The 14,826-nt window shown below is 30.9% G+C and overlaps 1 protein-coding gene and 1 long non-coding RNA gene across 2 annotated transcripts; both read left to right on the top strand.

The window, feature by feature from the left end:
• The first annotated feature begins 1,529 nt into the window (after positions 1 to 1,529).
• On the top strand, positions 1,530 to 5,407 carry LOC107797910 (uncharacterized). The gene is made up of 5 exons (XM_016620829.2): positions 1,530 to 1,926; positions 2,495 to 2,661; positions 3,035 to 3,120; positions 3,223 to 4,621; positions 4,723 to 5,407. Exons 2-5 carry the CDS (start codon positions 2,520 to 2,522, stop codon positions 5,304 to 5,306), a joined length of 2,211 nt encoding a protein of 736 aa, XP_016476315.1. The 5' UTR covers positions 1,530 to 1,926; positions 2,495 to 2,519; the 3' UTR covers positions 5,307 to 5,407.
• Positions 5,408 to 8,091: 2,684 nt separating this feature from the next.
• LOC107797905 (uncharacterized) lies at positions 8,092 to 9,369 on the top strand. Its single transcript, XR_001650788.2, has 2 exons — positions 8,092 to 8,524; positions 9,061 to 9,369. It is a non-coding gene; the product is annotated as an uncharacterized LOC107797905 (long non-coding RNA).
• Positions 9,370 to 14,826: the final 5,457 nt, after the last annotated feature.

The following is a 14,826-nucleotide window of genomic DNA, read 5'->3' as shown; positions in this document are numbered from 1 at the left end:
TTTGCAAAATCAAGACACTATGTCCTTAATATTAGTAACAACAGTTATGTTAAGAACACCAAATCCTTAACATTATGTCCTCAATATTTATAGAATAATCACAGGACGTGATGTCCTTAACGTTATCAATCCAGAAAATAAAAAAAAATCAAATTCCTAGCATCAAATTCCTAGTAAATCAACAGAAACACACAAAAGCATAACTTACTATAATTTTATGTCGATTTTTGGACGAGAAAGTTGAATTCTATAGTTTGAAATCGGAAGAGAAGCTTCTGCAATTTTGGACGATCACAGTCTCTATTGCTGCTTCGGAAGTTTGTTACGTGTTGTTGTTGCTGATCGTTAATAAGGAGCGTAGGTATAGGCTTATAACAAAAGGGTATATTCATCCAAGCAGGTAAAAATTTATTAAAACAGTGGTTAAAGACTAAAGACATTTAAAACAATAACTTAAAAATAAAGACACGTGCTATTAATGGCTATCTGTGCACATCGCCCAAAATTTGACAACCGTTAGAATATCTGGTGCTTCAAAATTCCTGCACTGAAAATTCTGGCGATAGCATAATTTCTGGTGCTTTAAAAGTATGACGAGCATGTTTTAAAATACTGACACAAGGCTATTTTCTCAAAAAATTTCTTAATGTGATCAAATATAAACAATGATTTAAAAAAGGCTCATCTAGTAGTGTCGATTATCCAAAAGCATACACCTAAACATATTAACATGACTAAAACATATTCTCATTGATTATTTTTGGTTCCCCATTGACTATGATATTTCAAACATTCTAGATTCCTTTTAACTATAAAAGTTATGATTTATAATATTTTTATATAATTCAAAATATGTTCGAATTCATACCGAAAGTCTTTAATTCTCAAATTTTGCTATCGTTTGGATAAAGGAGGGAGTAGTCTTTAGCAAAGAACATCCAACAACTAACCAACTAAATAGTGTCCCCTCCAAAATGAGCAGCTCAGCACTAAATTAGACCTAAGTGCATACAATAAAGTATAAAACAACACATATTAACGGAAGTTGGTCTGACCTCTATCTTCACTTCATTTTCTCAATTGTTATTTCAATTTCGTGGTTGGTTATCTAATCAAAGGCTCTGTCTCTCTCACTGACCCATATTGACCTATTCTTTGGAGTTTTGGCTTCTAATTTACTGTCCTATATCCACACTTAACTATTAAATATATGCTTACAATACTTAATATTTAGAATTTAACTTATATACCTATATATTTCGTTTGGTATGAACGATAAGGAATAATTAATCTCCGAATTAAATTTGAGATGAGTTTATTCAATGTTTGGTTGAGATAAAATGGCGGTATACCTAATCTCGAGATTTAGTTATATTGGGATTGTAGTATTATTTTTATCTTTGCGGAAGGGTGGGATTATAATTGTGGGATAACTAACCCCGAGATAATTAATCATGGGATAACTTGTTAATAATAGTTTCTCATATTCTAAATTTGTTTATATAGGGTGAGGTCAGTGTACAAAAATTAAAGCTCAAGTAATTATAATAGAAAGAGAGTAGTTTGACGGGTAAAAGGGCGCCTAAAATGGAGGCTTTGGCGTCTGCTACTTTTGGTCCTATTTGAAAGTGGTTGATAAAACTTGACCTTTTCCCTCTTCTTCGTCTCCTCCTCCTCCTCCTCCTCCTCCTCCTCCTCCTCCTCCTGCTTTTACTTACGTTATAGCCTAGGCAGTTTTATTATAAAGTGATTTCTGTTACAGTTATGCCAAACCCAATAAATTTCTGATCTTTAATTTATCTATACTCCTTAATTCCAAAAGCAGCGAAAAATCAGCAGTTTTAACTCCTGTCTTTGGGAAACTCTTCCTGCTTTTTCTCCTTTTCAGCCTCTGTTAGCTTATTCTCTCAGCTTCTCTGCTCAAAGGTGACGAAATTTCTGCTTTTTTGGTTTTTTTTTTTTGCTTTTCTTTCCATTAGTGGTAGTCTGTTAGATTTCTTTCGCTGTTCCATTAATTAATTTTCAATTTACTTTTTCTTGTTTTGCCTTTTCTTTCAAGATTATGGATTTCTAATTTTTAACTATTTACTATAGGAAATAGGTAAATCTTCTCCTTTGCCTTTTAGGGACATTTTTTTCTTGTACTATAGGATTATTTTATTGTGAAAAAACATGTTTGATTCTATTGTGTTTAGTTCTTGATTCCTCACACGTTTTTATCTATGTGAGGATTGTTATGGATATTGTCAAAGGAAACAAGGAACTGTTACAAAAAAAGACAGAGTAGCTGCATCAACTATATCCGTTGAATACGTTGCAGTTCACCTAATTGCCTGCACATAACCACCAAATTTCTGCAAAGTTCTTTTAAGTTTTACAATTCACTTCTTAAAGTTTCAACTCATCACAACACATATGTGTGTGTTAGTATATGTTTACTTTTGTGCAATTTCATGAAGGGATTTTGAGTATTGGATTGTTTATTTTTTACCAGGCTAGATTTCAGCAAAATTAATATTATGGGAAAGAACAAGTGGACTAGGCATGTTGATCATGAAAATGAGAATATACATCCAGGTTGCATGTGGGGACTCATACATGCCTTTGGCTACCATAGTTGGCACTCTCGTGTAAAGAGGAAATCTCTGCCTAGAATCGCAAGTAAGTCATTCTTAAGTGAAATACGGGATATTTAACTTATATATACAGTCAAACATCTCTATAACAACCTCGTTTGTTCTGAATATTTTAGATGTTATAGCGAGGTGCTGCTATATAGAACATATATTATAATATATACATAACATGAAAATTGGTTCCGGAAAAGTTTGGCTTTTATAGTGAAAAGACTATCGGTTATTGTTCGGGTTATAATATCATGTTTCTTACAAACAAACAGTTATTGCTGGCAACTTAACCTGATGGTATATTAATATTATAACTGTCGGGGTACAAAACTTAAAAACTCTCATTCTGGACTATCTGGTTTGTTCAATTCAGTGTCTAACCAATTCTTGTATTCTTCCTTCAATAGGCGATCGTCTTTTCAATGAAAAATTGGTTGTCCAAGATCCCAGTGAACTAGATATGCTTTTGGATGACAATGAAAGTCAGTTCTTGGTAAGTATTTATTGCTTGATAATTAACCCTTTGTAAGTTAATCAGTGTTCAAATGTTTCAATTTTGATGAATGAATTAAGACTAATGTTGTCATATCCTTAGGTTGATAACAGCACCAAAAAATCAAGGTTGCCCAACAAAAGGTCTCTAAGGGCTAAAATTAAAGCTTTAATTGCTGAGGAGATGCACAAGGAAAAAAAGAAGTCCAATCAGAAGAAATCAGTCTATTCTAACCAACCTAAACTCCAGAGAACTTGTTCAGTTCATCATTATGAACCAACCAAAAATGACCTAAGCGAAATATGCAGCAACAAGAATGTGGAGAATGGAGCCACTGGATCACTAGATAAGAAACAGATCAAGGCCATCGAATATGATACTTCCATTGATAAGAATGCTTTAAAATCTCAACTTAAAGATCATGCAGAATTATTTTTGGAAATTTTAAAGGAAACAGAAGTAGGATATCAGAATTTATTCAGCGGTCATCTGGCTTCAAAGAAAAAGGCAAGATTAACCAAGTCAGGATCATACCCTGTGTCTCATTTGTCACAAAGAACAAACTTCAAACCAAGTAAGCTCGAGGACAAGAAGAATGAAGCTTGGTCGTTTGCCAAAGGGGAAAGATTGACAAGTGGTGCTCAGTCAAGATCTTTGTCGAAATATGCAAAGACTCCCTTCACAAGTTTAGGGCTCCTGGATGACGATGGTGGAAACGTGAAGCTAGAGAAGTCATCGAGCTTTGCCTGCCACAGTATCAAAGGAGCAGTTGATAATAAAGAAAATAATGAAGAGCTCGTCGATGTAGAAGTAAATAAGCATGGCTCTACTCATGAAATGTTTGAAGATTTGAATGGAGACCTTCATGAAGAGTATAAGGTGGGAACAGACTATGAAAGTAAGTCCAATAGTTATTGTGAAATTGATGGATTTGATATTAGAAAAACTACGATCATGCACAGGAGAAGTTCCTCTCTAAATGAGTCCATGGATAGATATACCAAATTATTGGAACACAGTTTTAAAAAGGAAGTGATCTTGAATCCCTCCAGGAGTTTGAAATTGTTTAGTGAATACGAGATACCATCGATGCCATTCAGAAGGATCCGTTCTCTATCAAATGGGATTCCTGGTGATGCCCAATTTTCAGAATGGCTAATTAGGACTTTAGAGGAGACAAACTCACATATCAGAGCTGAAACTGAGAGAGAAGAGAAGTTGATTCATAATCCTTCTATCAGCTACGCCACTGAAGATACTGAAAACAAAGTAGAAAGAAGTGAGGATATTCAGACAGTAGAAACTACAACAAGCTTAAAATCAAAGACAAATGGGGAAGGTAATGCTGAAGTCGAAGACTTTTCGGAGAACATTAATGATGTAACAGTGTTCAAAGGAAACTCTCATGAAGAACAAGAGATGAAATGCACTAAATCAATCCTAAGTGATATGCTTCCAGATTCAGAAATTTCCAGCTGTGAAGAGTTCCAAATTTCAGAAGGTATGCTTCTTTTTCTCATTAAATATCAAATAAATTTAGTATTGTATATACTAATACATTCCCTTTAATAACTTCTACTTAATTGGTTTCTTGTGGCTCAGGTTTGGTTCTTAAACACAATGTTGATGTTGATGTTGATACCCTTGCAAAAGCAGATGGTCGCAATAAATCCGACAAAAAGGAAAATGCAGACTTGTTTTATGTGAGGGATATTCTTGAGCATTCGGGTTTCTCAAGCAATTTCTTTAAGACAACATGGTATTCAGCTACTCAAGTATTAAACCCTTCAATAGTTCAGGAACTAGAGTCCTTTTGGCATCAAGAACAAGAGTACTGCTGTGTAGATAACTTCTACATCTGCTGTCATCATCAGCTACTATTTGATTTGGTTAATGAGGTTCTAGTTCAAATATGTGACAGATCATTCACATACTACCCTAAGGCCTTATCCTATAGTTGTCGTGTTCGTCCATTGCCAGAAAATCGAATGATTGAAGAGGTATGCAAAAATGTAGGTACCTTGTTAAGGTTGAAACCAGAGCAAGAATCAATCGATGCCATTGTAGATCGAGATTTGAAAAAGGATGATGGTTGGATGAACCTCCAGTTAGAAAGTGAATGTCTGGCACTTGAATTAGAGGACATGATCTTCAATGATCTTTTGGAAGAACTTAGCTGTCCTTGAGTTTGTAGAGTTACCTGTAATTCGTATTATGTAATTCATCTTGATTGATTTTTGTACATGAATTTTGGTTTTGCTCAATGTATATATTTACACGATTGATATGTTCAATTCACTAGTAGAAAAGTGTTCTCCTATGCCAAACTAGGTAGTATAAATTACCTAGTAGTACAAAAGTGTTTCTCCTGTTACCAATTGTCTTGAAATTACTAATTTGAAGTAAAACAACGTTCTTATATAGGGACTGAACTTTCAAAACGTGAATAGTCAAAATAAGTAATTGTAAGCTTTCTCGTACAATGAGAATACATTTCATGGGTTGTCATTCAGCTTTGTGTTCATTTTCTAAAAATCACTTTTTTATTTGTTTTTTTTACGTAAAAGTCATTCAATTTTGTATTCATTACCCAAAAGTCATTATTCTTTCTTTTGTTACACAATAATTGTTTCACTTTGGTCTAGTTATCACAATAGTCACCATCGTGACCAAATTTTATAATACTTTTATTTGAAAAATCTATTATGCCCTTGACATTATAAATCCTTCCATTTATGTAATACCTTCTATGTTATATATTATATAATATAATTTTACCTAGATATTTTACTTATAATTAAAATAGCTTTATATTATTTTATAATATGTCCGTACATTTAATTTTTTCCATGAGACTCAGTTTATTTAATCATATTCAAATACGAACATATTTTAAAATATTAAAAGGGCAAAAAATACTTATTTTTATTGTGAGCACCTAATTTTTGCGCTACATAAAAATAACTCCTAAAAATAGACCAAATATAATTTTAAAGGGATTTTAGAAGTTTTTTCTTTATTTAGTTGCATTTCATGCATTTTTAATATTTTAAAATCATAAGAAAAATCATTAAAAAAATTGCCACGTTTTAATTTCATGCCATCTTAGGTTCAATTCGCAATAGGAATTAGTTTTATTAAGCAAAAACCCACAAAAATGGTTATTTTTACATATTTACATTTTAGCCTTTAAAATTAGCATTTTTCTTTAGTTTTAAGTTAATTAGTTATTTTAGTGTTAAAAGTTGATAAAGAATTTTATTTTTCTACAACAATAGATTGATTTAAGATTTTAATTAATTAAAGAAAAGAAAAGGAAAAAAAACCAAGAAAAGGAAAATAAGAAGAATACATTTTTGAGAAATTTTCATAAAGCACTATCTTTTAGTAGTAATTAGTCTTCTATAGATACCATTTGCTATATTACGGATTATAGATACATTTTTTGTGGTTATAAGATGCATTTGATATATTTAAGCTATTGTATTCATGAATACAGTAGCAAAAATAAACGTGAATCAAGAAAGTCCAGCTAATCAGTTGTTGTATTCGAGTGTATTCGACTGTATTCATGGAGTGAAACATGGGATTACAGCCGGAAAAATTATTGTATTCGACTGTATTGACGGCGTGAAATAGGGGATTACACTGTTTTTAAAACGGAAAGTGTATCAATTAACATAATAGACTCCTAATATAACTCAAAAAACTCAATTATAACACACAAATTTTGTATTTTCAGTTATAAAAAAGATTCTCAACCGAAAAATACCCCAAAAACATAGCAATCTTCAGAGAAATTATATAATACATCTGAATACATAAATTATATTAATTAAAAAAATATATGAATACATTCATGGCACATAGCGAGACAGTGAATACAATGAAATACATAGAATACAGCGGGATACATTGAAAAATACAATGGAAAAAAGGCAGTGAATACAATGAAATACATGGAATACAACAAGATACATTGAATTACAATGAAAAAAAGACAATGAATACAATAAAATACAATAAAATACATTGAAATATATTAACAGAAAATCTATTAAATGTCGAGCAGCATACATTGATCTTCCTCAATTTGAATGAGTACTCAGGAAAAAAATGAGATCTTGGACTTGGTATACGGTATTAGATTCTGTGGCAGTGCCTGTGATACCTTTTTATTCATTCGTCACACATCTGGGGATATTATCTACCTTCTTTTATATGTCGATGATCTTTTTTTGCTAAAAAAGGATAATCTTGAACTGAGGACAGGAAATCAGGAAATCTCCTCTCTTTGACATTCAAATGAAAGCTAAAATCTCTGAATTCTCTAAGAGGAGAAACCCCGAAAACATCATGAGTTTTTTGTTTCTTGGATGTAATAAACCAATTTTTCCTATCAATTTCTTCGTCGATCTCTTTCTTGCTTGTTTTCCGTTTCACGGTCATCTTCTTTCTCTTCTTCATGCACATCGAATTGTATGTGGCAATTTATACTCCCAAAACCCTTAAATCATAGTAATAGCAACTTCAGAAAAAGTATCATACAAACTAAACAATTCGAAGTCAGCATCTCTGAAGTGGACTTTGCACAAATCTGGTGGAAGAAGGAGGAGATCGGAAATTTTAATGGGATGGAGGAAGAGAATGAGATGTATCAAAGTAGAGAGAGAAAGGAAATAGTGTAACTGATTAGCATATTTAGTGGCTTAGGGCTAGGAAGTAACCAAAATTAAATATTTTGCTATAAACCTTAAAAAGTATCTATAGAATATAATTTTTTTAAATGATATTTATTTAAAATAAATAAGGTGTTAACCTTTGCTATAGGAGGTAAAAATTCCTTTTTTTTAATCTTTGGCCCAATTTCATAGCCCATAATTTCCTAACCCATAACTCATAGGACCATACCCCTAACCTAATCCCTACCCCTATATAATAGGACCTACATCTAAAATATAAGAACTAACCTTAAAAGAATCCGCCGTTTTTTTTTCATCAAGAGATAGACCCCCCCTCCCCCACAGAACTTTATCTTCTTCATGGAGAGACCTTTCAGCCGCTAAGGACATGTACAAAGAGAACCCCCCCCCCCCCCATCTCTTCTTCTCTAAAAGAAACTAGCGGTTTGGACCTAAGACGCAACAGAATCTTCTTCTTCGTTTCAAAAACAAACCAATTGGATCTGAAAACCAAGAAAAGGTTTCTGAAAAATCTGGATTTCCAAGAGGTTTTGAGGTCGAAATTTGCTGCTGAATCTGCTCTGCGTTGCCATATTTGTTGCTGAAATCGCTGTTGCTGCTGTGTTAAGCTCGGTTCATCTTCGTCTCTATCTTTACTTGGCTCATTGTGGACTATTTTTGGCTATTCAGCTGCTGAAATTTAATTGAAAGCTAAATTTCAGGTTATTCTTAATCTCCCCTGCTTTATTTTAGCGTGATTGAAGTTTGATTGATCTTAGAATTGCTACATTCTCTTTATTAAGATGTTGCTCTTTTAATTTTGTCTTAACGAGTGGGTGTATGTATGATTGATGAATATTTGTTATAGTGTATGAGTTATTTTTATAGAGATAAAAAATGGCCTGTATGCTAAAAAGTTCGATAGCTTACTCTTAGTTGCTAAAGAAATCAATTCACTGCTTTGGAAATTTATTCATGTACATAATATTAATTTTCCTTCCGTCACTCTGCTCCGGCCAATTCGCCGGAATATTCATTATTGTATTTATATGGATCTAAGTTTCACATTGTTCTTGAGTTTTGTGATGCCACATTTGTTTATGTGCAGCCAAACATTAAGGTATCTGTTAAAGCTTCTCTTTTTAGTTTGAGTTTGTTAATTGAGTGGGTAGTGTATAATAAATGATCCATAGGAAAGCTAAGGGCTTCTATGAACTGATAGCTAATTCGTTGCCAGTTGTGGTTTTATTTATTTCAGGCTATGTTTGTTCTTATTATGTGGGAATAACCAAAGGGTCTTACAAAGAAATTTGTTATTCTTTTAGCTATCTCAACAACGGAAAAACAGTTCTCATCCGTATCAAGTTTGACTGATATGATTCTGAAATAAATGGAATCTCTGTACTTGTAACTTCTGCAACTTAATTCATGATTTGAATAGAACCTGGTCCTTCGTATACCAAGATCGAAAGACTAGCAAGCAAGGAAGTAAAATATGTTTTTAGTAGTCTAGAGATGACTATCTTTGTAATTAAATAGAAGTGTCAAGCAAGCAGATTGTTTCGTATCTTGGTTCGTCCAGTGACCTTAGGAACTGAATTTAAGGTTACTATTAGTGCTTTGTTATGCACCAACTTAATTCAAAATAATCAGTTCCATTTTATACATATCCCAACGTCTGTCCATAATTTATGACTTAAATTAATTTAAGGGAACAATCTTTGGATATTCGCAGCATGTATCAGGCGCAGTTTAAATTATTATTGTGATGGTGTACACGTTCGCGTGACATAATTAGGATTTTCAAAAGTAATTCGAGGGATGCGTTTGCCTAACTTCAACCAAACTTTTCTTAATAAAATAAATAAAGCGTTATTAATTGTGGACACGTTTGCGTGACATGATTTTTGACGCGCCAAAAGAAAAGAGTATACATATGCGTAACTCAATTCTTTAAATGCGAATAATCAAGTGATTAAAAGCGGTGAAAGATAAATGCGCATTGGTTCCAAAATGAGTAGTTTAAATAATTTATGCCAAGTAATAATCACTAAGCGACCGTGCTAGAACCACGGAACCCGGGAATGCCTAACACCTTCTTTTGGGTTAACAAATTTCCTTATTTAGAATTTTTGGTTCGCAGACTTTTAAAATAAAGTCGAAACTTCTTTGATTTGGGATTTAAAATAAACCGGTGACTTGAGATATCAAATTAACTATTCCAAGTGGCGACTCTGATAAATTAAATAATTTCATTTCGAATAATGTGACTTTAATTGGAAAAACTCCTATTTACACTCGGGGTGTGTAAAAAGGAGGTGTGACATTTATAATATTTATTGAAATAATACATATTTATTTATCAAATGAGTTTTTATCGTCAATAAAACTTATAAATCAAATATATTTATGTTTAGTATTAAGTTCTTAAAATTTTTCTATTAATGTTATCTATACATATTAAAAGCACAAAGGCCCTTAGCGAAATGTCGTTCGCCTTTTTTACCCCTTTAAAATACCTTTTATAATGGATAAAATTGTAATTCAAGTACTTTCCTAATATTTAGGACGTTGAAATCAATTAAAACTTTGCATATTAAATCTTTTCTTACTAAACTAGGTTAGAAAAAATACATAAATATTTTACCTTATATATATTATACTAATTGAAAATAGATGAGAACATTTTATTCGGTGCTTTGAATTGATATCTAATTAATGAAAGTATGACGACATGAAATCACATATCAAATTAAACTTTTTTAATACAATAGCGTCAACATTAAGTTGTTTTAGCATGGAACAATCAAGTGTGCATTAAAAAAATTCTTATTTTAGTCAATAATATAATAAATCCATGTTCAATGAAACACTCAAAATATTCTTATTTTAGTCATATAATATAATAAATCTATGTTCAATGAAATACTCAAAATAATTATTTGATAGCATATTTAATCATATTACATCGTAAAAGCCTAAATCTATATTATAAAAGCACAAAACCTCTACGGGAAATGTTGATTGACTTTTTATTCTATAAAAATAAATTTTATATTGAATAAAAATATAATTTAAATATTTTAGTAAATAAGGATTTTAAAATCAATTAAATTTATACTATTGAATCTTTTTTATTTAAACTATATAGGAAGTATAATTTAGAACTTTAAAATGAATTATATATTAAAAATAAAATGTCTAAAGTTAATATGTACATACACACCCAGTGAATTTCAATAACTTATCATAGTAATTTGTTCGTCCTATTAAATTTTTATTATGTTTTAGTAATGCTTTCTTTACCACGTGCGTTTTGACAAAATTATGTAAATCATATATTTTTTTTTATCTCAGCAAAACCTTACTACTTGAGTAACATTAAAACCTTTGAAAGGAGATAAATTGAGAAGACATGAAATTCAATTTTTTAATTTATGTTATACGATTTTTGTAAAGAATCATAATAAAAGTGCTAATTAAACGTGGTTGTGCCTTCTCGCATAAACTTGAGAATAGCTTTTGAACAATATTTTTAGAAAAAGTTTTAAATCACCAAGGCTATGTGTTTTTACTGAAACTAAAAAGGAAATATAATAACTGGTAAAATTGAACTGATAAAACTAAAAAATTAGAACAAAATTTAAAGTAAATATATTGAATAATATTGAGGAACAAAAAAAAATTCTTTATTGAGTTGGCTATATAGGATTAATATTTAATTAATTTCAAAAGCTTATACTTTATTTTATAATTTAAAAAAATTCAAAAATATATATGTAATTTTCTTAGCAAAAATTACTTTAAGATAGGAAACACGCGCAACGCGCGTACACTAAGACTAGTTTATTTAAAAGTACTAATCTGATGCGTCAATGTTCCAAAATGTAGGTATTTTGTTCATTAGATTAAAGAATATGGCTTGACTGATAAATATGTACGCTTAAAAAATACATTTCTAGGCATGGTTAACAATGTTAACTTGATATTTGTTCACAATAATGTTACTGATAAATTTAGTGACGCTACCTATAAATCTTGAGAATTAATGTTAAGAAAAAATTTAATATACGAATATATTATAAAAATAATAAATAAAATAATTGGAGAATAATGTTTATCTATACTATACTAAAAGCACGAAGGCCCTTAGCGAAATGTCGTTCGCCTTTTTTATCCTTGATAAATAGAATTTACATGGGATAAAATAGTCATTTTATTATTTTTCTGATATTTAAGATTTCAAAATCAACTAAAATTTATATATATTTTTTTCCTTATTTGAATTATGTAACATACCATATTTGTAAAGGAAAATTATAATACATGCATAAGAAAATCTGGTTTTATATGTTTAAGAATCTTTTTTGTTTGTTCTTAGGTCTTAAAACCTCTTTGCTCTTCCGTACAAAGAAAAATTATGCTGCTAACTTGTGGAAAGAAAAGATCTTTCGACTATTTGCAAGCTAACGATGAGGTTTAAGCTTTTCGTTTTTTTACGTTAATTTCTTCTTCAAGGAATTGTTATTTCATTTTTGTTGATTAATTACTTCGGTATTGCGGTGTGAATCTGAATCATTTTGCTTATAGTAAGCATATATTATGAAGTATTTACTTGAATAGTTCTTTCTATTTTTGTTACAAATATTCATCTATGATTCGTTTAAACTATTGTATAATGTGCGATTCTATATAACAGGATGATAAAAGAATCATCTTCTTGTGCATTGGGGAAAAAAAGATTCATAAATTTTAGGTCGAATAGAATTGGCTTGAAGGTATGTTCTATGATCCTAATTTTCTTTTTCTTATTTTAGTAGTATAATAATTTCTTAACCAAAAATAAAGTTCTAAATAAACACAAGTTTTGTGATGCCAATTTAGTGCCGAAACAGGTACTCAGATGCTTTAGTTTTACTCATCACAACGTCTAGGTTGTCGTGTCCTGCCTACTGTTCTCATCTATTCGGCACCTTGATTCCAATGACATAATTCTATTCACTGCATTTTAATTTTGTTATCTATTCGATCAGTGTAGACTGAATTCTTGGTGTTCCTTTGGACACATGTGATGAGATATAAATTATTGTTGACCTTTTCTTTTTGTAAATTTTATTAGTATTCAGGCTTGTGATTCGATTATAAGAGCATAATAAAAATACTTTGGTATATTGGGAAATTATATTTTCATCATTTAAGCTAAAGGTTTGGTTCGATATGATTTGATTTCATATACTCCATCTTATTTAGATTCTCGAGTTAATCATATAACACGTTTATTACATGAAATCGATTAAACTAATTACTTCCATCATATGATGTAGGGAAGATTTAGGGCCCGTTTGGCCATAATTTTTTTTTATACTTTTTTCCGATTTTCATTTTATTTTTGTACGAAATCAATATTTGAACATAAAATTTAGATTTTCACTTGAAGATGTATTTTTAAATTGTTTGAAAATTTTAAAAATTCCAAAAAAGTTTCCAAAATTTTCACTTCAGATCGCTCACAAAAATGTCAAAAACATCCCATAATTGTATGCATGTCCAAAAACAACTCTAATTTTCAAATACAATTTTCACTTTTTTCGAAATTTTACAATTATTATGTCCAAACGCTCACTTAGTCTCCAGTTTTATTAGAAATGAAATAAATGCACATAACCACAATTCAACATATCCACCAGGTTGTTGTAGCTCTGATTCAACTCAAAGTCTAGCACCATACATGTTTGGTTGATAATGTTCTTAAGAATTTTTTTTTCTCATTTGTTCCTCAAGGAAGGTTGATTGATTTTACCCACGGTTGGTTTTTTCCTTCTATTCATTTTATTATGAGGTTCAATATATTATTGTGCCTGAAGTCTGCTATGCAAATCATAATTTCTATGCAATTTTATTATTATTTGGTATAACTTTTGATTTTTTTTCCTTTTCTTTTGATTGTGTTTTATTTTAGGCGTGAGACAGAGGAAAGAAGGGAATACAGAAAATAAGGAAGAAGAGCAGCTATAAAAGCATTGATAATAATTGGCGTTCTGAATAGTTTATATATATAGAACATGCAAGAGACTTCACTATTCATTTATCTATTCATAATGTAAGGCCTTCTGAATAGTTTACATTCTTGATTTAACCATTCTTTAAAACACAGTAAATAGTACTTCATATCATAGATTGTAAAGCGCAAGCAGATTAAATTGAAAAATAATAACCATTATTAATGGAGAAGCAACTACCACTTCCAACCAAGAGGTTGTGAGTTCGAGTCTCCCCAAGAGCAAGGTGGGAAGTTCTTGGAGGGAAGGATGCCGGGGGTCTATTTGGAAACAGCCTCTCTACCCCAGGGTAGGGGTAAGGTCTGCGTACACACTTACCCTCCCCAGACCCCACTAAGTGAGATTATACTGGGTTGTTGTTGTTGTTGTTGTTGTTGTTATTATTGTTGTTGTTGTTGTTGTTGTTGTTGTTGTTGTTGTATTAATGGAGAAGCAAGCGATGAATTCTTGCTTTTATTTTTACATCGTAGAAGTTCTTTATTATTTATTTAAGGGATCTTTTTCTTGTCTATATTTGAATTGTGCAATAATTTATTTTCATGTTTTGGACTTGAGAGGCTTTTATATGCGACTTATTTAATAATTTTTGTACACATTGGTTGGATTATTGTAATTCAAAATAAAAATTCAATATTATTTTTTTTCTACGAGTCTTTATTGCAGTTCAGCATCTCTTATCCATTCACAAGTGATCTATCTATATTCAAGAAAATGGTCCATTCTTTTGTATGTATCTTCTTAATATAGTGAGGATGATATTGGGGTATATCTTATTGTTTGAATTTCTTATGAATATTTGTAGTTTAGTGTGGATTCTTAGGTTCTTTTGTTCAATGCGTTATGTAAATTTTCTCTTTTTTAAATTTTTTTTCCATTATGGAGACAGCCTCTCTACCTGTTAGATATGGGTAAGGTCTGCGTACAAACTACCCTCGCCGGACCCCACATGTTGAGAACATACTGGA

Source organism: Nicotiana tabacum, chromosome 8 (assembly GCF_000715075.1).
Source record: "Nicotiana tabacum cultivar K326 chromosome 8, ASM71507v2, whole genome shotgun sequence".
In the NCBI taxonomy this organism is placed as follows: Eukaryota; Viridiplantae; Streptophyta; class Magnoliopsida; order Solanales; family Solanaceae; genus Nicotiana; species Nicotiana tabacum.
Note: the sequence above shows the minus strand (reverse complement) of the source record. Positions and strands in the feature narration are given on the sequence as shown.